Source organism: Jatropha curcas, chromosome 4, assembly GCF_041381405.1.
Source record: "Jatropha curcas cultivar XTBG-Jc1 chromosome 4, XTBG_Jcur_1.0, whole genome shotgun sequence".
Lineage (NCBI taxonomy): Eukaryota > Viridiplantae > Streptophyta > Magnoliopsida > Malpighiales > Euphorbiaceae > Jatropha > Jatropha curcas.
The window spans coordinates 30396239-30422934 of NC_143154.1; the positions used below are offsets into that span (position 1 = coordinate 30396239).

General features: G+C 33.8%; 3 protein-coding genes and 1 pseudogene across 14 annotated transcripts; 3 read left to right on the forward strand and 1 right to left on the reverse strand.

The window, feature by feature from the left end:
• Positions 1-531: 531 nt before the first annotated feature.
• On the forward strand, positions 532-3529 carry LOC149497222 (rRNA biogenesis RRP36-like protein). Of its 2 annotated transcripts, none has more exons than XM_089719909.1 (9): positions 532-767; positions 849-979; positions 1074-1140; positions 1567-1619; positions 2107-2161; positions 2260-2352; positions 2441-2558; positions 2845-2891; positions 3008-3529. In XM_089719909.1, exons 1-9 carry the CDS (start codon positions 663-665, stop codon positions 3116-3118), a joined length of 780 nt encoding a protein of 259 aa, XP_089576035.1. In that variant the 5' UTR covers positions 532-662; the 3' UTR covers positions 3119-3529. The 2 variants fall into 2 exon arrangements, with proteins under 2 accessions (XP_089576035.1, XP_089576036.1); XM_089719910.1 differs by having other exon boundaries at positions 537-767; positions 2260-2334.
• Positions 3530-4157: 628 nt separating this feature from the next.
• On the forward strand, positions 4158-10010 carry LOC105645876 (putative transcriptional regulator SLK3). Of its 10 annotated transcripts, none has more exons than XR_001047454.4 (11): positions 4164-4294; positions 5447-6387; positions 6571-6702; positions 6947-6995; positions 7144-7358; positions 7443-7511; positions 7693-7793; positions 8061-8154; positions 8243-8312; positions 8958-9810; positions 9938-10010. XR_001047454.4 is itself a non-coding variant. In XM_037635413.2 (11 exons), the coding sequence occupies exons 3-11, from the start codon at positions 5452-5454 to the stop codon at positions 9731-9733; spliced, it is 2442 nt and encodes an 813-aa protein (XP_037491341.1). In that variant the 5' UTR covers positions 4164-4294; positions 4689-4798; positions 5441-5451; the 3' UTR covers positions 9734-10010. The 10 variants fall into 10 exon arrangements, 8 of the variants coding, with proteins under 8 accessions (XP_012086998.1, XP_037491341.1, XP_020539604.1 ...); XR_002285746.3 differs by having other exon boundaries at positions 9943-10010; XM_037635413.2 differs by adding an exon at positions 4689-4798 and having other exon boundaries at positions 5441-6387; positions 8958-10010.
• A 1441-nt stretch (positions 10011-11451) lies between these two features.
• Positions 11452-13791, reverse strand: LOC105645875 (F-box protein PP2-A12). 2 transcript variants are annotated; one of them, XM_089720883.1, is made up of 4 exons: positions 13212-13791; positions 12592-12710; positions 12456-12510; positions 11938-12132 (listed from the first exon to the last, which is right to left on the reverse strand). In XM_089720883.1, the coding sequence occupies exons 1-4, from the start codon at positions 13557-13559 to the stop codon at positions 12085-12087; spliced, it is 570 nt and encodes a 189-aa protein (XP_089577009.1). In that variant the 5' UTR covers positions 13560-13791; the 3' UTR covers positions 11938-12084. The 2 variants fall into 2 exon arrangements, with proteins under 2 accessions (XP_012086994.3, XP_089577009.1); XM_012231604.4 differs by lacking the exon at positions 12456-12510 and having other exon boundaries at positions 11452-12132; positions 13212-13783.
• An 11946-nt stretch (positions 13792-25737) lies between these two features.
• Positions 25738-26673, forward strand: LOC149497223 (littorine mutase/monooxygenase pseudogene; annotated as a pseudogene).
• Positions 26674-26696: the final 23 nt, after the last annotated feature.

The following is a 26696-nucleotide window of genomic DNA, read 5'->3' on the forward strand; positions in this document are numbered from 1 at the left end:
AGTTGCATTGTTTAAAGCATCCAACACATGCACAACAAAGACCAAGGCGGGCACAAGGTTTAATTGAGTGGAAGACAAAAATTAAAGTGTTTCAAGGTATCCAACGTGCACATGGCAGAGGAAATTTCAACCTTTAATAATTTTAGTTATTAGTTATCCTCTTATCCCATTTTGATACGGCAAGTGCTAAACAGAAATTCTCATTTTGTCTGCGGTTGTTCATCTTGTTATTTTGACTGACAAGGAAAGCTGTTTTACTCCAATTGCAAACGACAGGGAAAGCAAATGGAGGAAAACTTTTTTCCTTAACTATGAACAACAGAGAAATCTTTTCTTGTCGTCTGCAAACTAGCTGGAAACTTTTCCCTTGGATTATCAGCCCCACAACTGTAAACATTTGGACATCTTAAGGATTAAGCCCAAATCAAAAGGTATTCTGAACAAGTGAATGCCCATTGGGCTGTGATCGGGCCAATGTATTTTATATCATTCGGATGGGTTTTCGGATCAACCACTTTGGATTATCAAGCTTATTTCGGGCTCGGATAAACCTAAAATCCTTTTCTATTCAGGTCTGCACTCCATCTTTATACCTCAAAAAGCTTCCAGTGTTCTGGTTTTCACTGAATTTAGTTTTCGATTCGTTCTCAAAAACACTCAAAATGAAGAAATCCAACAAATCAATTGCCCCTTCTAGCAGTAGACGGTCTGTGGAAAGCGAAGAAGATGCAGAATTATTGTCTTCTTCTTCTTCGTCAGAGGAAGATGTCAGTATTTTACTAATATCTTAAAGACTGTATAGTTTTCAATGAAATCAATATCAATTATTTATTTATTTCCATCTGTAGGAGAGCGAGATAGAGAGGGAAATTGCAGATGCTACATTTGAGGAGCTACAGAAGGCAAGGTCTAACGGGTCTGTTACGGTTTATTCAAAGCCCAAGCAAGATAAAAAGTCTGGGAGAGCGAATAAAAATAGGTAGTATTGAGAGATTGGCGTCTGCTTTTATGCATTGGCTTTTCATTATTTATCTAGTAGTTGGTGATTGTGATGTCCATGTTTGATCGTGTAGGCCGGTGGAAGCTAGTTGCAAGAAGCCTGTGAGTCGGTTCCGAGAGGTTGTTCAAGCTCCTAAAAAGGTATGATTCCAGAATGCTATTAAAGAGAAGTTATAAGGAAATTTTTATGGTACGAAAGGATGAGATTAGGGATAGAGAAGATGGATTTTTGTGCGCTTGACCTTTCTACATATAGCCTTAAACCGAGTGAAACAGAAGAAAATCACCTATATATATATATATATATATATATATATATATATATATATATATATATATAACAGAACCTTGTGTTTTGATTATTCCCCAAGTATGATTCTAGCTGCTTTTGTCATTGTAATTTTGGCTTTCAGTTTCACTGCTGCTGTATGATTGAGGTTTTGTCAAGTTTCAACCTATCTAATGAAAATCATGATGGTGGAATGAATTTATTAGCAGCTCTTCTTTAACTTTTTAGCCAATTAAGATGGACATTTCATAGGCATAAATAGTTATTTGTATTGACAGGTGATACGTGATCCCCGCTTTGAGTCTTTGTCTGGTAATCTTGATGTTGAGGGGTAAGCCAACTTTTTCCTATATAACTTGTTTAAAGAACTGTATAATTTTGCTTTTTTGATGGTGTGCTGATCAATTTTGGGGAAGCTGCAATAACTTTTTTGTTGGGAGGAGAATGATAAAGGGAGTAAAAGAAAAAAGATTCCAGGTGGATATAGATGAGCAGCTGATTAAGGTTTGAAGGTGTTTATGTTGTGCATTTGTGTTGATGATGACTCTCGTATAACAGTACAGTAATAGATATTTGTTTGCATTGTCTTTTTTTTTTTTTTTTTTTTGAATTCAATCAAATATTATATATTATTTTTGTATATAGTAGTTCGGTTGTCTTTAAAGTTGACAACCTTTTTTGAATTTATTAGCAAATGTTATCTCTTTTGCTTTGTATGTGGGTAAATTCGATTAGTGAATTTTATTCTTTGTACACATCTCTTTGTGTGTCCCTCTCTCGCAGTTGTATCAATGATGTTTGTTTTTGGATTTTTGTAGGTTTAGGAAAAGGTACAATTTTCTATTTGAGGACAATCTTCCAGCTGAAAAAGAGGTAGTTTTCATAAATTCACTGAGGGAAAAATATGTTTCCCAGTTTCTTATATTTATGCTTTTTCCGCATATTAATAAATTTACCTTTTGGATATAAAGGAATTAAAGAAGCAATTGAACAAATCCAATGATCCAAGAGTCATTGATCAATTGAAGAACCGTATATCTTGGATTGTAAGTACTTGCTTTCTGGTAATGCTACTCCAAATCTGATCATATGTCTACTAGATTATTTAACTGTCTAAACCTTGTTTGATCCTCTTCTACCACGTCTTAACAGGATAAACAGTTAAAATTTGAGTCAAAAAAACAAACTGATGCTTCTATACTGGCTGAGCACAAGAAGAAAGAGAGAGAAGCAGCAAAGCAAGGCAAACAGCCCTTTTATCTAAAGAAATGTAATGTTTTCCCTCTGTGTCTGTGTCTTTACATATGTATGTGGTGTCATCTCTCTTTGTGCTATTACAAAAGTACCTTCTGGATTGTTGATCTCTCATACTTCTTTTAATTTCAATGGAAGGTAGTGAACCTTGAGCATCGACATAGCCCAATATTTCATTGATAATAGTGGTTTACATTACAAATGAATGAAATCATGGCTAAGGTGTTTGAATACTTTTGCCATCCATTCAAAATTAGACACTACATGAATGCTGACCTGCTGACTTACTTTGTCCTTTGCAGCTGAAATAAGGAACCAAAGGCTAATCAAGGAATTCAACAAACTTAAGGTACATATCACCTGCAAAATGGAAAATATAAGCAATTTGAAAATGTTACACAAGGGACCAACTTATTCCATCTGCTACATGGTTTTGCTAATTATCGCATATTGTAATATGATTAGGGATCTGGCAAGCTCGAGTCCTTTATTGAGAAAAAGAGGAGAAAGAATGCATCGAAGGATCACAGATTCATGCCGTATCGCAGGTCCAGCAATAGTGAGCAACAAGGCTAATGAATTTGCAGCTGTTTGCATCCTTAAACCTCTGTCATACTGGCATAAATATTCCATCAACGAGGGTTGGACAGGTGCAAATTCGTCGGCCTAGGTGCATTTGGGTGAAACTCTGCTTTGCTGATCAACGGAAAAAGGACCATATTTTTGTAGCAACGGTTTCTGTTAGCAAGTGATACAGTAGAATTGCTTCCTCTCTAATTTATTTGTTAATTACGTTGAGGGAGGAGACAAGGAATAAGAAATATAGACCATATTGTTATAGTTATTTTAGGCTTTTAAATCAGAACATGGATTCATTCCATCTTAATTGTCTTGTTAGTTGCCGGACACTTACGCTTGTTTTGCATCTCATGTCCAATTGCAAGAATTATCCTAACCTTAATTTCATTCTAACAACAACTTTTTAAATATTTTCCTATTTTTTTATAGTATCATAGTATTTGTTCTTTTTAATGAGAGTGCATTTATTAAGATTCTATTTTTTTTTATTTTTTTTGGGGTAGTATATTTAATGAAAATTATATGTAAAGAGACAATTTTATTATTATTATTATTTTTGATTATTTGATACCTTAAAAAGAGTTAAACGGGTCATTATTGTTGAACACTGTAAAAGTCGAAGTTAATGAACTTGTTTAACAGTCAACAATGGGTAATAGAAGACATAATTGATGGTAATAAAAAAATTTCAGTATTCGGTGAAAAATCAAAATGCTAGAATTTAATTAAAAATGATTAAATTTTTGACAATAAATTGTTTTTATAAAAAATAAAAATAGAGAAAGACGAAAAGCAAAATGAAAAATGAAGAGACAAGAGAATAAGAAAATGACAAACTTTAATGAGGATATTCATGTAATAAACGAGCAAAGCTCCTTGTGATGTAGACAGGTCTACTTGGCTTGTCCTTGGTTAACACGTGTAACCTGAGCTTACAGGCTCACCGGTCACCTGGTTTCATCAACCGGCACCAACCGGTCACCACTTGCTGCTTGACTGCTTCTTCCCGCTCTCGATATAATTTCAGCCCGAAAATGGATAATCAAAATGCAGAAAGAGACAAAAAGGAAAAATAAAATAAAAAAACTCTATTCAGTCCTGACTGTGGCGGTAGCGTACAACCACCTGGAGTAGAGACCCAACTCCAAAAACAGCTTGAAAATCGAATATCAGGTTTAGCTTATATAGTCCTACTTCAGTTAATCATTTAAAGTTTGGTTCTTTTCGTTTTTTTACTGGGTACCATTTCGAAGCATTTTTCTGGACTTTGAAACAAATGAGCCACCAACATTTCATTGCTTCATTTTTAGCTTTTTTTTTTGCCAAAGAATGACGTTTGGTTGCTTAGAAAATGACGGAAAATGAGAGTTAAAGGCTAAAGTTTTGAAATTTGATCCATTTCGTTTTAGTATTTAGTCAAAACGGTGCTCTTACTACTGAAGAGTTGGCTAAAAGTTTGTTTACTTATTTATTTAAATTAATTTATTGTTTATGTAGTTTTTGAAGATAAGACGATATGTAAAATTGAGTTTTTTTTTTTTTTTTTTTTTTTTTTTTTTGACCTCAGAACAGAAAGTAAGGAGGGAGAGGGAGAAAGGAAAGTCACTTCCTTGAAAATAGGCTTTGTTTCTTCATAGCATTAGTGAGCAAAATTTGTTTTCTTCCTCTTATTAACAGGTTCTGAACCCAGTGGAGAGTTTAAGATTAATTTCTCTGTTGATGATTTCTATTCTTGGAACCTTCATGTACTTTTCTGTATTTATGCATATATGTCCCTGCGCGTTTGTTTTTCCTTTTCCCCGACCCTTTTTTACGTTTATGTTGACGTTACTAGTGTTCTAAACGCGTGTAACTATCCTGGAATTGCAAAGATGATATTACATTCGCTGTATGACTTAAAAATTGAATATTGTCCCACATATCAAATGCTGCCTTCACATGATTCGTTGTTATTGAGATGTTTGGTTAGCCTCTATTGTGATTTCTGTTAGATTCTCGTTTCTGTTCGAACTTTGGGTGCAGAGGACTACCCACTCATTGTTATAAATAAATGGGAACCATGGTATTCTGTCATCTTTGTTGGTGCTTAGTATATTTCCAATATGACATGGTTCAAGTCCTCTTAGCTAGATAGGATCTTTCAGGTTAGAGAAAGTCCGTTCTCTCTCTCTCTCTCTCTCTCTCCGAGTCCACTTGCATACAAACATTTGATTTGTTGATGAACAGATTTAGTTGTGTGCTTGTTTAACTTAATTGTAGGTTATCTTGTTTTGAGAAGTCATTAATAAATTCCATTGCAACTTTACTGTTGTTGTGAAGCTACAGGGGAGATGGCTTTAGAGGCGCTTATTGATTCCAATTATCCATTGGAAATCTGCTCCATGAAATCATCTCAGGTGAGTGGAGACTTGGTGCAATCCTCAAATTCTGATAATGTGCAACAAAAAGACAGGCAGTTTCCAGACATGCTAGCTTCACTTTTCGGCACATTGTCAGGAAATACTATAGATATTTCATCTAAAATTCCACAACCAAATGTGGGTGGGATCTCTTCCAGCACTAATTCAACTACTTTAAATAGTTTGACCAACTTGGAACTGAGTGTTGGGACAGGTTCTTCGCTTACTGGGGTCAACTCAACTGTTTTGAGAGGTCCTAATATGCAAAGAAGTGCTGTTACTGATATGGATCGACTTAATTTGCCAGTATTACCTTTCTCTTTACATAATTCAAGCATTTCAGGATTCTCTACTACCAATGATTCGTCTATTGCACAAGAAGACTTCCATTTAGGCCAAAACTGCTCTCTGGTGAAGAAAAGAAAACACCAACAAGGATGCTTTAGTACCAAATCTCAGTCTGGAAAGAGTCATAAATCATTTCTTAATGGTGAAAAACACGAGCTTTCTACTTCAGATGAGATGTGTAAAAAACTGAGATTAGACATTAAGCAAGATGCTGTTCTATACCAGCATATTGCTCAGCAACAACTACAAAGTGGAGACAAAGTGCAATTGCAAAGTCATTCTCCATTGCTACAGACATTAATTCAACAACATAAGCTAGAACATCAGAGGCAGCAAAAGATGTTGCAGTTCATTACAGACTTACCAGGAGTTGAGATGAAGAAGCAGAGGCAGCAACAAATGAGGGACTACCTACAACAGCTGGAGTTGCAACAAGTACATCAAATGCACCCTATCAACAGTAATATATGTTCGCGCAGGCTGTCACAGTACATGTACCATCTGCAGCATCGGCCACCAGTAAGTTTTTATTTGATCAAAAATTCATTTGACATTTTATTCCATTCGGATATGATAAAAACTTCTAGATGTCAATGCATTACTTCTATTTTAATATTATGCTCCAGCTAAATTCTTCAGTGTATTAATATATCTTGGAGATGCGCTAACTCTTTTTTCCTCCTTCTATGTTGGTCTTTGTAGGAAAACAGAATTGCCTACTGGAGGAAGTTTGTGGCAGAGTATTTTGCTCCTTGTGCTAAAAAAAGGTGGTGTCTGTCTTTGTGTCATAGTGTTAGACTTCGTGCCATCAATCTCTTCCCGCAGGCAGCTATGGTTAGTTTTATTAATGCTGCCGATATACTTTTCTCGTCCTCTAAGTCTTTATGATTTTTTCTTGTGTTCTTCATGCATGAGTTAATTGTTAATCACAAACTTAAAATACTAATGTAAATCCAAATATTCTGTAAAGCATTGGCTACATGGTCCAATCCCTAGCATTTACATCTTGTGCATCTTACTATAGTTATTTCTCGTTCAATTTCCATTGCTCAAAGCTTGTTGCTTTTTTGTCTTTCAGGACACATGGAAGTGTGAGTTATGTGGCACTAAATCTGGAAGGGGGTTTGGTAAGCAGATAAGCAGCCATTTTTTTTATCAAGTCCGCTGAAATATTGCCAATCTTTTTAAATTCCCTGTTTTTATTTACCTTCTCCCCTTGTGTTCTAAATTTGCTGATGGAATTGAATTTCTTTCTTATCATTTTTTTCTTGGCAGAGGCAACTTTTGAAATGCTTCCTAGGCTGAATAAAGTTCAGTTTGAGAGTGGTATTTTTGATGAACTTTTATTTCTGGAATTGCCACGCGAGTACGGACTCCCTTCTGGGTTAATGGTGTTGGAATATGGTAAGGCAGTTCATGAAACTGTGTTTGAACAATTTCGTATTATTCGAGAGGGCCAACTCCGCATTGTCTTCACTCTCGATTTGAAGGTGAGCTATATATAGCCCGTGGCATACAGTTGATATCTAATGCGTTGATATCAATAATTTTTATAAACCTGGCATATTTTTCAGATACTGTCTTGGGAATTCTGCTCAAGGGACCATGAAGAACTGTTGCATCGAAGTTTAATTGCATCACAGGTACTTAGGTGATACTGTACTATCTGATGACTTATGTGGAAACCATTCTGGGGCTTATATATAGTGTACTCATACATCATTCCACTTGTTTTCTTATTAAATCGCTCTTAATTTACTATCCCTACTGGTGTGAAACTCTCTTGATATTTAAATTCATGAAATCTTTGGTCCTTGTATACAGGTTAATAAGTTTGTCCATGCTGCACAAAAATATCAAGCAGCCATTAGCAATGGTGGATCGGATAAGACATCATCACACAATCAAGAAGAAAATCAAGCCATGTGAGAATTAATGAGCTCTTTTACTTCCAATGAATGACAATATGAGTTGGTCTATCAGGCATTGCATATATGTCAATTGCAAAGTGGAGGATGATTTACAAGCATTAGTTTATGTGTTGTTCATGAATGAATACTAAGTGGAATGTTTTAGATCACCTGCTTTAGGCCTTTATTGTGTTCTGCTGTTTTTATTAAATTTGCAACTAGTTTCTTGCATACTATGAGTCTCATGAATAAATATGGTTCTTGATGATTTATCTCATATAGGTTATTGTCAGCTGGATGCAAGCTTGGAAAAAAGTTTGATATACAGCTGGTTGGAGAGTTGGGGTTTCCGAAAAGATTCATCCGGTGCTTGCAGGTGCGTAAAACTATTTGGTTTGCTTTGAGTTGTTAGTATTATCTAATTCCAGATAGGATCTTCTGTATTAACTGCAATGATCTAACAGATAGCTGACATTTTCAATAGCATGAGAGATTTGATGACTTTGAGCTGGAAGAATAAAATTGGACCAATTGGTAAATTATACTCTACATATTACTATTGATTAATTTTGATGTGTCTGACACGTGTAAATTATTCTGTATGGTTGATCAAGGTCTGTATTATGGCAGGTTATGTAATGTTACTTCTGCTCTTTACTACATTCACATCCACTCTAACATCCGTAGAATATATCATGATAGTCGGCCAGTTCTTTAGAAAATAAACTAGTTAAAAAGCCTCAACTAAAGCAGCAAAGAGGAACCACCAAGGGGAACCTTTTACTCAATTTAGAGGTCATGGATTCAAATGCCATTGAGTTTAGGCAAGGTAAGGGAATTTGTAGGATGAGGCAGGGCCAGCATCCATAGGATACCCAAGGCCTAGTATGCTTTGTGATAAATCCAAAATGGAAAAAAAAAACATTCAAAAAAAGAAGAAAAAGAAGCAAGAACTTGCATCTAGGAGGACGGGAGTGTCCTTTATCTGTTATTCTTGAATTCACATGGTAATTTTTTAAAAAATATTAGAATGGTAGAAGCCTTTGGGAATTGTGGTAGCTGCTTGAACCTGCATGATTAATTGTTTCTCTTTTGACCTGCTCATTGAATGATTTACTCGTTGAAGTAGTTGCTGATTCACTCTGGAACAAAATTTCTGACATTAATGCTTGCCTGTAGAGAGCTTGAAGAATTATTCCCAAAAAATTACTGAGACCAAATTGCAGAAAGATGAATTTCAGGCAAAGGAAAAGCTTGATATTTTACAGGGCATGGCAACTGATGCAACTAACTTATCATCTACTTCTCATGGTCATAACAGCAATGGGAATGATAACTCAAACATAAGCAAGGATGGACTTTTAACAAGCTCAGAAAAGGCAGCCTTGGCACATCCTGGTGATTACTGCAAATTGCTAAGACAAACCTCCCTTAGTTCAAATATTAGCAAATTGAAGGAGTCTTCTTGTTTATTCATGTTTACTGACCACAAGGGAGCATTTCAAGATCCCAATTCCTTGAAACTGGATTTTAGCCATAACTTAACTCGTCCAAGTTCACATTTCCCTGAAAGCACCCGAAACCTACAAGACGCTATGATTCAAAAATTGCTTCTAGAGATGTTCAATGATTGTGAAGCAATGAATCAGGCTGAGAAGGAAGCAGTAAATCATAATATCAATAGTGTACTGGCAAGCAAGATGACGAATGCTAAGGGAACAGGTACTTCTGGTGATGCAACAACATCCAAGAGTGGCATTGTGGCAAAGGCAAGTGGTTTTGTTGAGGCTGCTTCTTTTATGGACTCTTCCAAGGATTGTGGAATCACAAGAGAACCAACTCTGCAGAAAAGGTCTATTTTGCCTGAGGTCCTGGCTATGTTTAATGGGTTAAAAGAAAATGAGATTGCCAAAGTCATTCATGGAAGTAGCATTGGCTATGATTGGAAGACATGACCATCTCATTTCGTCTATAATTATTTTGGGCTCTGCCATTGGGGATTAATGCTTAGTTGAAAGTAGCTGTACAGAAGGTATGAAGAAGCCTTTTTTTGGATAATAGTTTCTTTTTGTGATTTTGATTATATTCTCAATGATTTTGGTATATCAACATGATCTGCAAGATTTCAAGCCTGTATCATAATGCTCTTGTTTTGTTAGGGAAGATCAGCAGGTGCAAAGCAAGTGTAAAGCAACATCCCCCAGTCATAATATGATTATTACTATTCTATTATATTATCTCTACCCTTTGTTGATTTTGGATTCTAATGTCTGACTACTTTATACATTGTGGATTTCCATACAATGCAGAAATGTTTTTAGTTCGAGATATGTTTTAGCATCTTAATGTACTTAATGATAACAAAACATTTACTATGAAGTTTGATTTTCTTTCCTTAGGAGTTTCATGTACAATTGAATAATTCAGAACCTAAATTTTAAAAATCTTCACAAGCTTTGAAATTAAATAATTGTGAAATAAATTTAGAATAGCTTTTCATGAAATTTGTATTCAAATCAAATGTCAAAATAATTTAATCAGCTTTTCTTGTAGTTTATGAAATATATTTCAATATAAATTCATAAAAGCAAACAATTTTGCAATAAATTAAATACAAATATTTTGCAAATGCAAATCCAAAACAAAATTATAGATTGTATGCACAGTGCTTTGTGTTACTTTCAAGACTTTCCATGATTAAGTGCAGAACTACACATTTGTCGTTAGTTAAAGTAGCAATTGTGGCCCTTGGAATATGAAGCTAAAAACAAACAAAAAAGAGTGCGGATAAAATGGTCCTTCTGCTAATTTCTAAGGTCACTTCTTGGAAATGAATCCAATATTTGGAAAACCAATTTATTTTCTTTTTGAGCTGTGAAAAAGAAACTTGAGAGATTCTAAGACGTAGGTGCAAGAGAGAATGGTTTCAGTACAAGATTGTCTGCATTATTGAATTGATAGACAGCTGGCTTTATGGGACTCCAATAGAAATCAGTATGGTACAGACAGTTAAGACTCAACGTATTTTGTCTTCAAATTTTTGCTTCACTAATGCTTGTATACTGAATATAAGGGAAAATGTTATCTTTGAATTTGTGTCAGATAGGTTAATGTAAAATAAATTAGTTTAAATAAAAAGAATTCAGATTTATTAAATAAGAGATCAAATATTCGATCTATATGAATATTATCTCTGGACTCTATCCCAAATAGATAAATGTTATCTTTGGATTTGTGTCAGATAGGTTAATGCTTGTATACTGAATATAAGGGAAAATGTTATCTTTGGATTTGTGTCAGATAGGTTAATGTAAAATAAGTTAGTTTAAATAAAAAGAATTCAGATTTATTAAATAAGAGATCAAATATTCGATCTATATGAATATTATCTCTGGACCCTATGCCAGATAGATAAATGTAAAGTTTATTTGAATGAAAAGAACTTAGAAGGTTGAATGTTCAATTGTAAATGAAAATTTCCACGGGAAATGCTTTCCACAAAGACAGTCGGATACAGTAAATGGATTGTCTTCTTGCCACAAAACCGGTGGCCAAGATACAGAAAGAGCCAAAACAAACTTAAAAACCCTTTCTTTGATTTTTCCCCCTCATCATTCCTCAACCAGAAACTCACATTCAAAGACAATTCACAAAAAAAGAAAAAAACGGTCCATGAATCCAAAAAAGTATCTTTCTGCTAAATGGCAAGGTTACCACTCCTGAAAAACAAGCAGCAGTGACTTGATCAAGTTCTGTACAAGAAGAGCTCTTCATTAAAGAAAAAGACACACTTATCAATCAACAAAAATTGGCAATATACACAAATTGCCTGCAATTCAACTCATACAACGAGGCCTACAAATGAAACTACTCTTACAAGGATGCTCTAACTCACTAGAAATATCCTTCTTGTCTACAAGGTTACAACGCGGTTCAAAAATGCTTTAACCTTTCTATGAATTTACATGGGTATACTACTACAGAATCCAAACAAAGACCGCCTTTTGTGTGCGTGCAATCGATTTGGGTCATGGAGAACTTAAGATTCATTGATAAATTTGTGCTATCAACGACAAAGTCCCCAACATGATACAGATTCCATTTCCCAGGATCAGTTAAAAAACACTGGGAAGAAGCATACTGACCGTCACCTGTCCATAGCTGAAACCGCACTGGTTTTATATCCCAACCATGAACATGCTCTGCATTGCAAATGCGCCGACCAAACTTTTTGGCAGCTCGCCCCAATTGTAGTCTGAAGAATAGGCTATAAGTTCCCGCGGGAAATGGAAACTCAAATTGTCCATCAACCTCGAACCACCAGATTTGTTGAAGGTATGCAATGGAGTGGAATCTACAAGCAAAGGGACTGGAGATCAATACCAATTCTAATTTACCTACTGTCTCATACAAATGAACTTTAAGTATAGGAGTCAAATGCGTTCTTTTTTATACAAAACATGAATATATGGAAGTTGAAATGAATTCCATTCCGGATCAATGAACCCACTGCTATACCAAAACGATTTCTGGATTAATGGATAGCTAAAATTCCACCTAGTTTGAAAAAACAGGAACCTAATACTAAAACATCCTGAATTCTTTCAAATAGAAATTCAAGATTCATAGAATTCATATGAACATGAAAAATAAAAGGCAGATAACAAAAGGACCTACTTTGACTGATTTCGACAAGAAAATGCCGCGATCAACTTGAACTTGATCAGCCCATCTAAAAAATGCATGAAAAACTAACAACTTTCAAATTCATTTTCCCAAACCAAGTATAAGAGATTGTTTTTGCGACACTCACCTAGATTCCTCAGATGGGATATGATTCCAGTATCTTCTATCATCTATCCCGGTTATGGCCAACCCCTTTGAACAAATGGATAAGCAAACACCACCAGCAATCTTATCTAGCCATACTTTCTGCACAACCCAAATTCACAGACCAATCAGTGAGAAAATCCATAACAGAAATAAACAAATCGAAATTTTCAAAATGTATAATGCCCAAATTTTGACTCTTATTGCTGTATTATTAGGTCTTTATTTCTAAATAAATGAAACTTCAGATTTAAGCCAAAAGGTAACATCTTTCAAGTCTTATCTAACAGATAAAGTAAAAATTCTTTATGTAATATAAATAGTATGGGTAGAATTCACATGGGTCAAACATGAAAATTTAAGCCTTTTTCTAGCACTTTTCTTTCTGAGAATTTTCTCTAACAAAAAGCTACAGAAATTCAGCAGATGTACATGTAAAAAAATAATATTAGTAATTATAACTTGAGAATTATATACTCTAATTGGCAGTTAAAATTCCAAATTTCCAATATTTCTCTTTCAAACAGTGCCCACAATTCGGTCATCCCTAACTTTCTCACCATCCAAACAGAAGAATAGCCAGAAATACCAAGAAACCCATACCTTTGTTCCACCATCGAAAGTGTTAGCTCTACACAATCGAGTAAAAATCTCTCTCTTACTCAACTTCCTTGGCAAATCATCACCAAAAACTCTTTCAATTATACGAACATAATTTACAGGCAATTTCGATTCCCATACAAAATCAGCCCAAGAAGCTCCACGAAATGCTCTGTTCAATCTTGCCAATTTGCATATCTCTGGTGGTTCTAAATAAGCAAGAATCGAAGCAACACAGCCCTCTGGCAAGTCCCCAAGAGTCGGTTTTAGCGTTGTGGATTGAGGTGATAAAGAGCCATAAAGAGAAAGAGCATTTGGGTCAACGAATATGGAAGATAGATTAGCACCCATGAAGAAGAAGAAGAAGAAGAAGAAAGCAGAAACAGAGAATATAGAAAATTACATAAGATTTAATGGAGAAAAAGAGGGAAGGAGAGAGGTGGCGAAAGCGAAGGTAAAGGGTACTTGTAGAGAGACGCGTATACCATTTGGAGAGCAGAGCAGAGACTGTTTTGTCTGTTCTGTTTTTGGCTGTGAGAAAAACAGAGTTGTTTGATTTTGACAGAAAACAGAGCAATTTCTGAGCTATGGAAGATAAAATTAAAATATATTAAATTAAAGATGACAAATTTTCTTATTTAATTTAATTAATAGTAATTAACAACTGTACTTTCCCACCATGGACTGCGTAATCTGCAAATCTAAATCTATGGATAGATTAATACAAATAAAATGTAATAATTGTGGGAGTTCCGACCAATTTAAGATTTTTTATTTGTCAATTATGCCCCTAAAGTTATCTAATTAACAATTTTTTTGTTTTTTTATTTTTAATATTGATTTCATTTTTAAATTTTGAATTGAATGCTAACTTATTTATGATCCTTGCATCTCATAAATATGAATTTATTTTCTTTTTTTTTTTCATTTATCTTGAGTTATAAGTGACCTCCTTTTTGGGAGAAAAATTATTTTTTAATTTTTTTAGTATATTTCTATTTAATATGCTTGTTAATATTTTATTATTGAATTCTTTATTAATACTTTTCTATTGAATTCTTTATTAATAATTTTTTCATTGAATTCTTTATTGAAAATGATATCTAGTTTAAGACAGAGACATAGTAGAAAAAGTGTAGGTAAAGTTTTCTATCAAATTCAAAACTATTATTTATATATATATATTTTTAATTTGAAGTAAGCCTACTTTTGGAAGATAGAGAAATAATATTATTACAAAACTAGATAGTTCGGTTGGTCTTTTCACTTATATAAGGAGTATGAGATCTCAAATTTAAATCCTCTCAACCACACTTATTTTTACCAATTTGGTGAGCAAAAAGGAAAGTTATCCTTGTTGTGTAGCCTGCAGTGTTCTTTCGATCTATAAAAGTCTATAATGAATTAAAAAAAAGAAATAATATTGTTTTGTTAAATAATAATTACTCCAATACCACATTTTAATTTCTCCCATTTTCAAGAATTTCCATTTTATTTTTTTCTTTTCAAAAAATTTATTTTTATAGAAATCCTAAATTTTCGATTAAATATTACACGAAATTATACTTGATAAATATTGTAAATTAGGTGGAGAAAAAAAAATAATTCCAGTAAAACATTTATTTTATTTTTACAGAAACTAACATGTTATTCGGATATTTATTTAGATAATATCTAACAAAAAGAAAAATTTGGAAACTTTCTTAGAATATTTATTGTTTGAAGACCAAGAAGGAAATTTTCAGGTTACTTCCGTAGTTATGGAGCTGCCAAAACGGCAGAAGCTTTAGCTTTACGTAAATTGCCTTGATTGGGTATTTGCGTTGTCGTTGCTTCATTTTCCCATTTGGGCTGTATTTTTTTTTTTTAAACTGATAATATTGAGTTTCGGTTAATTGTTTCTTATTATAAATTTATATTATAATATGGAGACTCACCTGTCAGCTCGAGACTCCTATGGTAATGCTCGTTTTGATGTTTGGGATGTTATTTCAGAAATGGTATTAGATTTTCTTCCTATGCAGTATCTTTTCCTTAAAAAAAAAAAAATGAAAAAGACAATTGTGTCCCTGTTAATATGAGTCTAAATACGTACGTTTGCATTTGGTCTATGCATTGAAAAATGTGTGATGTTTTGAATTTTTCAAGAGTGCGATTCGTCCAAATTGCAAATTTATCCAAAATTGAGGTTAATCATTAAAAAAAATTAAAAACAAAATTAGTATTGCGTTTTAGTTTTAAAAATCATACTTGATGAGTAGACGAAATAAATACTTTTTATTTCCAAAATAATAAAAAATCTTTTTTATATATGTAATTTCAGGAAGAGTAAGTTTCTAATGTTATTAATTCCAAATTAAATTATTTTTTTCTAAAAGAAGTGAAATTATATTTCATTACATGAAATTATAATACATTATTTAAGTACACATCACCATAATTTTTTAAATAAGTAATTTTAGCTTTCACTTTTATTACTATTAAGAATTTTAAATAAGTGAAATTTATTAAAAAAATCTAGTAAGCAGCAAATAGAAAATGACTAGCTGGACCAAACCCTTTGAAAAGACATATCCTTTTATGTTCTTTGTTTTTCTTAAGACTATTTGATAGGACCAAACCTTAAAATATCTAAATTGACAACCATAAACACTATTTTTTTTTTTTTTTCATTATTGCATTTTGACAAATCCATGTCTCATATTTGTCAAACAGCTAAATTCTGAAGGGTAGGAATAACAATATCACATACCTGTGCTATTATAAACCACACATAACAAATTTCATAAAATTTAAAATTTTCAATTTAAAGAGAGTTCAAAATGATTGAGTATTAATTATAAGAATTATTTATTAAATCAAATAAATTAATCTTTTGATATATTAATTTAACGAGTGAGTCTTGTTTAATTTAAATAAATAAAGAGACAAATAGGATTAGATAATTCTCATTAGAATACAATCAAGTCTCAAATCCTATATAATTTAATGAAAGAATTTCCTACCCATCGGTTATATTAAAATATAAAATAACATATGCTATTTTTTATATATATTTGATTTAATTAATTGAAACAAGTGGCTAAGGACTTCACTCTTGAATTTAAAAATGTTGAAAAAATATGCACCAATCAAAACCGGTACAATCAGCAAAAAAGTACAGCCACGTCTATGTGTGTCTGACTCAGCATGACATGTCAACCACGTAAGGTTGCTACAGAAACATGAGACTCGTGTCCCACATTACGTTTCAATTACTGGATAAGAGATGAGGCCAACTATGTGAGTTTAATGAAAAATTAAATGATTATTATATGGTTTGACAAGTTGCAAAATAAAGTAAAGTTAGTTTATTTTGGTGTGGAAGGACCACAGTATTAATTAGTTAATCCAAAGGGTGTTTCAACTTGATTATATATTAATCATAATTATTACATTATTAATGAAAGTCCAACCTGGAGAACAATTCAAAACTTGTCACAATTCCATTCAATTTAGTTAAATGGATTGGCAAAAGAAAATTGTAATTAAATTTAATATATAAAATTTGGACGAAATGGCCGGCATTATCAATTGTTTGATGCTTGATCCCAAAAATTCAGACCGAAGGCAAGACTTTGGTTGGTGTGCCATGAACATTATCAACTTGCTTCAATATCATAGACATAAGAGTCAAAATTTAACATGACACAGGGTTTGACTATTTAAAATATATATATATATATATATAATGAACAAGCTAATGAAAAGATAATTTTTATTAAAGAACAGTTAATGTTTTTATGCTAGAAATTAAGATATATGATATAAAAAATATTATTATGTTAAATAAATTGTTTATGTAATTAAGTAGAAGATTCTCTTTTAAGAGTTGTAGGATTTTCCAAGCATAGTGGTCCAAATGTAAGGTTTGAATTTATGAACCATTGAAAGGTATTTAACAAATATCTTTCCCATTGTTTCTTATAAGCTATAATGACAGAATTTATTGTATAATAGAAATAATGTAAAACACTGAAAATCATCTGTAAATCTATAAATTATTAACTTTAACATTCAAATTTTATCCTACGAATAATTTTTATATTTGAAAAAAAAAATAAAAAATGGATATACGTTCTAATGAAATATACATATAAAATTAAAAGGATAATAATTAGAAAAAAAATTGATCAAAAATAATATTTCTGTTAAGTCATTATCAATAGAAATTTTGGAGACAGATATAAAGATAAGATTATATTACACTCAAAAAAAAAAAAAAAACTTTTTGTAAATGGAAATACCGCAGATTGCATGCATTTCCTTAACTAGACAAGACAATCAAAGCCAAAGGGCCTTTCGTCATACATCATCAGCCATTTTAATTCTATTTCTATGGTGTTTTGTTTTCAGGTAAAAAAAATTACAGAACAAAAAGAAAAACTCTCCTCGAAGTCTTCGTTCGAGGATGACAACCTTGATTTGACTGTAAGACGATAATGTAAATTATCATTACTATTTAGTAATCAGCAAGCTGATGCGGACATTAACGGCATAAATGGAGTAGTTGCTTGCCGCAACTAGTAATTTGTCCTTTCCATGCCAAGTGTATTGGGCCTTGAGAGCTTTTTCTCATTAGCAATAATGACCAGAAGTCCATTTACGTCATTGTCGTGTTGAGCCCATACGAATGTCGGGTTAGGCTTCAGCCCAAAAATTCGACCTAAAGGGCCTTCTTGTCTCTGTCTAGAGTATTATACCATTCCAATTATGTCCAGTTCAATTCTTAAAAATATTTATTTTTAAGTTAATATAACTTATATTTTATGGTAGTTGCAGCAATACTTCTGCTTATGTGATTAAAAATTGAAAAGAAGTGGATTGGAGCACATATCCTCATATGCCACTTGTAATTAATTATTGAAAGGCGGTGATTTAAGTATGATATAGCCGTTTTTTATATTTATATGAGGAGTGAAAGTTCTCAAATTCTAATCATTTTGACCATATAAATTTTCTCAAATTCGGAGAGTTAAGAAGATAGTAACCCATATTATGTAGTCCGCAATGTCATTTTGGTGCGATAAACTTCGCATGAATAAAAAAAAATAAAAAAAAATTTCTTCAAAGCAAATTGTTAGCACATGATACTGCAATAATATAAACTCACACATAACTGTCAGATTTCTGGCATGTAGCGTGATTTAGGGCATTGATTTTGGTTCAATAATGCTATGTAAAACTTATATTAGTACAATTATTGATTAATATGATAATATATAAACAATTTAATATTACCTAAACGTGATTTTAATGGGATATTATATTAATATAAAAGTTTCTATAATATACCACAATTTTTTTAATACATAAATATTCTTTTTTTGAAAGAGACATAAATATTATTAATTTCCCCCATTAAATAGACAATATTTACCTAAGCGGATAGGAGCGGATCCCACGATAGTGAAAACAAGAAATAAAAATCTTGAAATCATTTCCTGCCTTGGTTTACCTGCATGAATTATAATTTTTGGACATAAATATTTATGGTTTTACTGAAAAATATTTATAATTTAATCGATCTCTTATAATCATTCTATTCTATCCTCTTCTTTTTTTTTTTTTTTTTTCTTTTCAATCATTCATTCATTCGTTTTATTTATTTATTTATTTATTTTAAATTAGTGATGACCATCTATGGCCCTTCTGATCTCTTAATTACGTGCTTTGCCATTGGGTGCGTTGTTTGATAGGGTATTGATTGTAGTTGAGCGTTCACCCACCAGGACCTCCCTCTGCAATAATATTTAAAACATTTATAATATTTATTTATTACTTTTTTCGATTCAAAATATAAGTCGTTAAGGTGAATGTTTTATCAAAAAATATAAATCGTTTTATGTATTTTAAGAAGTAACAAATAATACTTTTTCAATTTTATCCTTATTTACATCAGATACAATAATTATCTTCACAAATTACCTTTAATTTTGAGATAAAGAATAATTTGATCAAATTATTCTTTATTTTGTTGTAATTTAGAAAAATTATTTATTTCTTTAATCTGTGTAAAAATCCTAAACCACTTGTAATTTGGGACCACAACAAAACACAGCAAATTACAACCAATTTGACCAAATCATCAAATTACATATCATGATTATAAAAGCAATTAATGTCTTTAATGGTTATTATATATCACCCATTAGCTAGTATGAATCGCTTATAAATTTTAAAGAGAAAAAGCAAAATCTTTCCATCTGTATACATGAAAAAAAAAAAAAAAATTCAAGATCTTTTATATATACAAAACAAAAGGTTTTGCTTATGTAGACATATATATAAATATAGAAACTTTATCCAAATCCGACAAGAAATTGCATGATTTTTCAGACAATCACCTACCCATGCACTCGCCACTACTAACTTGATACGATATAATTTTTAATTTTATAATATAATAGTAATATTTGTAGTACTGCTGATGTGAGTGAAAAATGAAAACTATAGAACACTTTTATATAAGTAATTAATGGTAGTGTATTACCATAGCAATATTTATTAACAACAGAAAAATGAATTTTTTAAAATAATATATCGGTTATTTTATGATTTTTTTAAGTAGAGTATTAACGACCAATCTTATTTTGTTTCATTAGATCTCAATATAAACAATATAGGAAAGTTCGAATTAATCATCCAAAAGAATTGATTGGATTCGGTATTACTTTTGTTCATATAGAGATTTTACGTGACTTACTAGAGTAAGTTGAAAGAATTACTGCATATAATATTTTTCGTAATTAATTTATTGCTTTGATATTAACAAATATTAACTTATAAATGCTCTTGAAAGAAACTTATTGCGTATTTTATTTAAACATAACTTCACTACAAAAATATGTGTAAACAAAACAAAAAAAATTTTAGCAAGTAATGTCTGTATTATTTGTTGGGATTCTAACTGAACCCGAGTGGGGGCCGCGAAAAATACCGGTGATAAAAGTAAAATAAAATTACTATTACCACATATACCTCCAATAATTAAATATTGACTATTGACGATCGAATCCACCAGAAATAATAATCACGGTAAAAATTAAATAATTACCGTAAATGTCAGATGAAAAAATAAGAACACCGAGATTTATGTGGTTCACCCTTCAACTGTTATGGGCTACGTCCACGGGACAAAAACTCTGAATAATTCTTCTACTAAAAATAGTAGGTACGAAAGAGATTACAAAAATAGTGGTACTCTAAGTGTTTAACAAAAACACCCCAAAAATTTCAATCCTCACTATTTTCTCTCTTTCCCAATTTTAGGAACCCTTTCCTAAAATTTTCTATACACTCTATGTATTTCTATGCTTTTGTTTTTGTACGCTTTGAAGTGAAAATCCATCTCCTTTTTATAGGAGAAGGGGACGCAATGGACGCGTTAATCACGCGTCCACTTTTCCCTTTTCTTTCTTTCTTTGGCACCGTCCATTGAATAACAAACTAAACGTGCCTATATATTTTTTTCTTCATTCAAACGTGTGTGGGTCCCACACGTTTGAATCTCTTCTTTCTTCTCTTTTTTTCTTTTCAAATGTGTGTGGGTCCCACATGTTGGAGGGACCCCACACAATTCTCCCCCTCCCGACTATATGGTGGGACTCCCCATCCCTGCTGCTTTGACACATAGCTCGAACTTCTCCTTCGGAACGACCTTTGTCAATATATCTGCAGCATTTCTGTCTGTGTGGATCTTTCGCAACTGAAACTGCTTCTCTTCAATGGCAAGTCTGAGCCAATGATATCTTACATCAATGTGCTTCGTCCATGCATGATACATAGTATTTTTGCTCAAGTCTAATGCACTTTGACTATCACAATAAACTATATATTCTTCCTGCTGCACACCCAATTCTTGAAAGAATCGCTTTAACCAAAGCATTTCCTTTCCTGCTTCCATTGCTGCAACGTACTCTGCTTCAGTCGTTGATAACGAAACACATTTTTGTAATCTTGACTGCCATGAAATAGCTCCCCCTGAAAATGTAAATAGGTATCCTGATGTAGATTTTCTTTCATCAAGATCATCGGCCATATCTGCATCTGTGTAACCAACAAGTGCAGACTTTTCACCTCCAAAAGTTAAACATAACTTTGAAGTTCCTCTCAGGTATCTGAAGATCCATTTCACTGCTTCCCAATGTGTCTTCTGGGGATTTGACAAAAATCGACTCACAACGCCAACTGTATGAGCGATATCTGGTCTTGTACACACCATTGCGTACATTAAACTTCCGACCGCTGAAGAATATGGAACATTTGACATATCTCCTTTTTCTTTCTCTGTTGATGGGTAGGATTTCTTACTCAACTTGAAGTGAGCGGCAAGCGGAGTGCTAACTGGTTTAGCATTCTTCATATTTAACCTCTCTAGAACTCGTTCAATATATTTTTCCTGCGATAACCATAACCTGCAGGACTTTCTGTCTCGAATAATCTCCATTTCGAGAATTCGCCTTGCCGATCCCAAATCCTTCATGTCAAATGCTTTTGACAAATCTCTCTTTAACTTGCTAATCATATGTGCATCTGGTCCAACGATTAGCATATCATCAACATATAAGAGAAGGATGATAAATTTACCATCATGGAATTTCTGAACATATACACAAGGATTTGCATCTGTCCTTTTGTATCCTTGATTCACCATGAAAGAATCAAACTTTTTAAACCACTGTCGCGGTGCTTGTTTAACCCGTACAAGCTCTTCTTCAAGCGACAAACCATGTCCTCTTTTCCCTTGACCTTGAAACCTTTTGGTTGTTCCATATAGATTTCTTCCTCTAGATCCCCATGCAAGAATGCGGTCTTTACATCAAGCTGCTCCAACTCAAGATTCAAACTTGCTACTAGACCTAGCACAACTCGAATATAACTCATTTTCACAACTGGTGAAAAAATCTCATCAAAGTCAATACCTTTCTTTTGAGTAAAGCCTTTGACGACCAATCAAGCTTTGTATCTCACTAGGTTGCCATCATCTTTCTTCAGTTTGTACACCCATTTGTTCTTGAGTGTTCTCTTCCCTTTTGGAAGTTTCACCAGCTCATACGTGTCATTCTTTTTCAAAGAATTCATCTCTTCTTGCATGGCCTTTGTCCAGCAATCTCTATCTTTGCAAGATTGCACATCTTGGAAGCTCTCTGTCTCCCCCTTATCAGTAATCAAAATGTAATCAGAACTAGGGTACCTTGTAGATGGTTGGCGCTCTCTGGTTGACCTTCTTAACTGAGGTTCAACTCCTTTTGGTGGAATGGGGTTCTCTGGCTCCCCCTGCTCAACACCCTCTGCATCACTGTTATCATCTACAATTGTCTCTTGATCCCCTATGACTGGCTCTTCTTCTTCTCGTTCTGATTTTGGCATTCCTCCTCCTGTGGCATCATCTGTAGGAATGCTTTCTGGTGTAATGTCAATAACACCATCACTTGTGGATTCTTCACAAGTTGTATCTACCACAATCTCATTCTCGTGGAATACTACGTCTCGGCTCCTGACAACTTTCTTTTTCACTGGGTCCTATAACCTATAGCCAAACTCTTCGTCTCCATAGCCAACAAAAGTGCAAGGAACTGACTTGTCATCAAGCTTTGATCTCTGCTCCTTTGGAACATGTATGAATGCTTTGCAGCCAAATACCCTCAGGTGAGAGCATGAAATATTTCTATCTGTCCAGACCTTCTCTGGGATATCAAAATCCAATGGTGCTGAAGGTAGTCAGTTGATTAGGTAGACAGCAATATTGACAGCTTCTCCCCAAAATGGCTTAGGTAAGTTGGCCATTTTGAGCATGGATCTGACTCTCTCAATAATGGTGCGATTCATCCGTTCAGCAACGCCGTTGTGTTGAGGCGTACCAGGAACTATCTTTTTATGCCTGATACCGTGCTGACTACAATAATCTCTAAACTCCTTAGAGATATACTCACCACCATTATCCATGCGCAAACACTTCAATGTCACTCCAGTCTCCCTTTCCACCATAGCATGAAATTGCTGAAAGTGCTTGAATACTTGGTCTTTTGTGCGCAATAAATATATCCATGTTTTCCGTGAGAAATCATCAATGAAGGTAAGAAAATACCTACTTCCTCCAAGTGATTCTTCCTCCATGGGACCACATACATCAGAGTGTACCAACTCCAACTTATTGTCTCTCCTTCTAGAGCTTTTTAAAAATGAGACCCGATGTTGCTTCCCAAATAAACAATAATCACAATAGTTTATTTTACCTTTGGCTAATGGTATGAGGGACTTCTTAGCCAACATGTTCAACCCTTTCTCACTAACGTGCGCCAGCCGCCTATGCCACAAATTTGGTGAAACATCATCTGCAACTAAATTTAGTTGACCCGCACATATTATTGCGTGCGTCTTATACAACGAGCAACATAATTTTCCTCTTGCCACCACCAAAGACCCTTTGGTGAGTTTCCAATTACCGCCACCTGTATGATGGTGATAGCCTTCCTTGTCCAGTACACTCACAGACAACAGGTTCAACCGAAGATCGTGAATATGTCTCATATTTTTAAGTGTTAATGTGCACCCGACACTTGTCTTTATGCAGATATCACCGATTCACACCACTTGCGAGACACTATTATTTTCCATTTTAATAGTGCCAAAGTCTCCTGTTTTATAAGTGGAAAAATATTCCCTTTTTGGAACACAGTGATATGAAGCACCGGAGTCTACTATCCACTCGGTATCTGCATCTCCAACATGACAGCAATCTGCATCATGAGTGACTAAAGCCACCTCACCATCTTCTCCTGAGACTGTAGCAGATGTATTTCTGTCATTCTCTTGTCTTCGGTCTGCATTATCCTGTTTGAGTAAATGACAATTTCTTTTGAGATGACCCTCCTTACCGCAATGGTAACACTTCCTCATCTCTCTGGACTTGGATCTACCACCTGACTTTACATGCTTTGGACCTCTACTCTTGCTCTGGCCCCTATTCTCTGTGACAAGGGCTTGTGAACTGGTACTGGCAACATCTCTTCTTCGTAGTTCTTCATTAAGTAGTCTATTCTTTACCATAGACATCGTCACCACACCATTTGGAGCTGAGTTACTCAATGATACCACAAGAGTATCCCAGCTATCCGGTAGAGATCCCAACAGTAGGCATGCTTGCATCTCGTCTTCTAAGGACATGCCGCTAACTACTAACTCAGTTACGAGTCCTTCAAAATCGTTCAGGTATTGTGTAATTGATCGTCCCTCTAACAGCTTCAATTTCATGACTTTACGCATCATGAAGACTTTTCCTTGAGCATTCGTAGCCTCGTACATATTCTCTAATTTCTTCCAGAGAGCTTGGGGATCTTTTCATTTCTCACATGGTTGTACAGGCTAGCATCTATCCATTGGCGTATTGTACCCAATGTCTGCTTTTTTAATTTATTCCACTACCTTTCTTTCATTTTTTCCGGCTTTGCACTGTCACCTTCAATTGGATCATATAGATCTTTGAAATTGAGGTAGTCCTCCATTCTGGATTTCCACATTGAATAATTCGAATCCGTCAATTTGATCATTGCCCCATCGTTAGCCATGTTGAATTCTGAATCTGATAAAGTTTCACTATTCACGAAATTTACTATTCACGTGAATAGTAACTTTGACAGAATGTACCAACCAATGGCTCTGATACCAGTTGTTGGGATTCTAACTGATCCCGAGTGGGGGCTGCGAAAAATACCGGTGGTAAAAATAAAATAAAATTACTATTACCACATATACCTCCAATAATTAAATATTGAATATTGAGGATCGAATCCACCAGAAATAATAATCACAATAAAAATTAAATAATTACCTTAAATGCCAGATGAAAAAATAAGAACACCGAGATTTACGTGGGTCACCCTTCAACTGTTATGGGCTACGTCCACGGGACAAAAACTCTGAATAATTCTTCTACTAAAAATAGTAGGTACAAAAGAGATTACAAAAATAGTGGTACTCTAAGTGTTTAACAAAAATACCCTAAAAATTTCAATCCTCACTATTTTCTCTCTTTCCCAATTTTAGGAACCCTTTCCTAAAATTTTCTATACACTCTATGTATTTCTATGCTTTTGTTTTTGTACGCTTTGAAGTGAAAATCCTTCTCCTTTTTATAGGAGAAGGGGACGCAGTGGACGCGTTAATCACGCGTCCACTTTTCCCTTTTCTTTCTTTCTTTGGCACCGTCCATTGAATAACAAACTAAACATGCCTATATTTTTTTTTCCTTCATTCAAACGTGTATGGATCCCATACGTTTTGAATCTCTTCTTTCTTCTTTTTTTTTTTTCATTTCAAATGTATATGGGTCCCACACGTTGGAGGGATCACAACATTATTGTTAAATAAAAAATATCATCTACAAAGTGCTAAAGGGACCCCACAACATTACTGTTAAGTAAAAAATATCATCTACAAAGTGCTAAGCAACCCACTTACTTAAACCAATTCCACATGCAAATTTGAATCCCCATATCAGGAAACCATGGATGCTGAAGGAAACAATCTTTATTTTCCGATAATCCTTCTCTTGCTGTCCCTTTGCCTTCTCATTTTCAAGAACTTAAAATCTCCATCTTCTTCACCACCACTTCCTCCAGGTCCATTCTCATGGCCAATAATTGGAAACATTTTCCAAATGGGAAATAAACCTCATATAACTCTAACCCAATTTGCAAAATCCTATGGTCCACTTTTCTCTATAAGACTTGGAACCCAACTAGTGATCATAGGATCATCACAAGAATCCGCCATTGAGATTCTTAAAACTCAAGATCGCGTTTTATCAGGACGGTCTCCCCTTTATGCATCACCACCAAAAAGCACGCAACTTAACCATTTATCGGTAGGGTGGATAGCAGAGTGCAATGAGCATTGGAAATATTTACGTACAACAATAAGAACAGAGCTTTTTTCAGGCAAAGCAATGGCGTCTCAAGCTGGTGCAAGGGAGAAAATGGTTATAGATATGATAAATTTTATCAATAAAATGGAAGGGAAGGATTTGCGAATAAGACAAGTAGCTTTTGCAGCTATTTTTAATATGTTGGGTAATATTTTGTTATCAAAAGATGTTATAAACTTTGAATATGAGAGTGTTGAAGGTGAAATTTGTGGGCCATTAAGGGAAATGATAGAAGTGGGTGCAGCTTCAAATGTATCTGATCTTTTCCCTATATTAGCCGGTCTTGATTTACAGGGTCTACAAAGAAAGAGCAGAGAATGGTTTAAAAAGATTTGTAAGATATGGGAAGTTATTATTAATGAAAGGAGGGAGAAGAACAAAGGTGATAGTGATAAAGTACAAAGAGATTTCCTTGATGCTTTGATCAACAATGGTTCAAGCAATGATCAAATCAATATGCTTCTCATGGTTTGATCTCTCTCTCTCTCTCTCTCTCTCTCTCTCTCTCTCTCTCTCTCTCT

Excerpts from the sequence above, each read along its gene's own strand:
- LOC149497222 (XM_089719909.1), top strand. The coding sequence starts at position 663 with ATGAAGAAATCCAACAAATCAATTGCCCCTTCTAGCAGTAGACGGTCT. Across the intron at positions 1,141-1,566 it reads TTGTTCAAGCTCCTAAAAAG|GTGATACGTGATCCCCGCTT; the intron begins GTATGATTCCAG and ends TTGTATTGACAG. Across the intron at positions 2,892-3,007 it reads AGGAATTCAACAAACTTAAG|GGATCTGGCAAGCTCGAGTC; the intron begins GTACATATCACC and ends TAATATGATTAG.
- LOC105645876 (XM_012231608.4), top strand. The coding sequence starts at position 5,452 with ATGGCTTTAGAGGCGCTTATTGATTCCAATTATCCATTGGAAATCTGC. Across the intron at positions 6,388-6,570 it reads ATCTGCAGCATCGGCCACCA|GAAAACAGAATTGCCTACTG; the intron begins GTAAGTTTTTAT and ends TGGTCTTTGTAG. Across the intron at positions 7,794-8,060 it reads CAAGAAGAAAATCAAGCCAT|GTTATTGTCAGCTGGATGCA; the intron begins GTGAGAATTAAT and ends TATCTCATATAG.
- LOC105645875 (XM_012231604.4), bottom strand. The coding sequence starts at position 13,559 with ATGGGTGCTAATCTATCTTCCATATTCGTTGACCCAAATGCTCTTTCT. Across the intron at positions 12,711-13,211 it reads CTTTCGATGGTGGAACAAAG|AAAGTATGGCTAGATAAGAT; the intron begins GTATGGGTTTCT and ends TGGGTTGTGCAG. Across the intron at positions 12,133-12,591 it reads ATCCCATCTGAGGAATCTAG|ATTCCACTCCATTGCATACC; the intron begins GTGAGTGTCGCA and ends CTTTGCTTGTAG.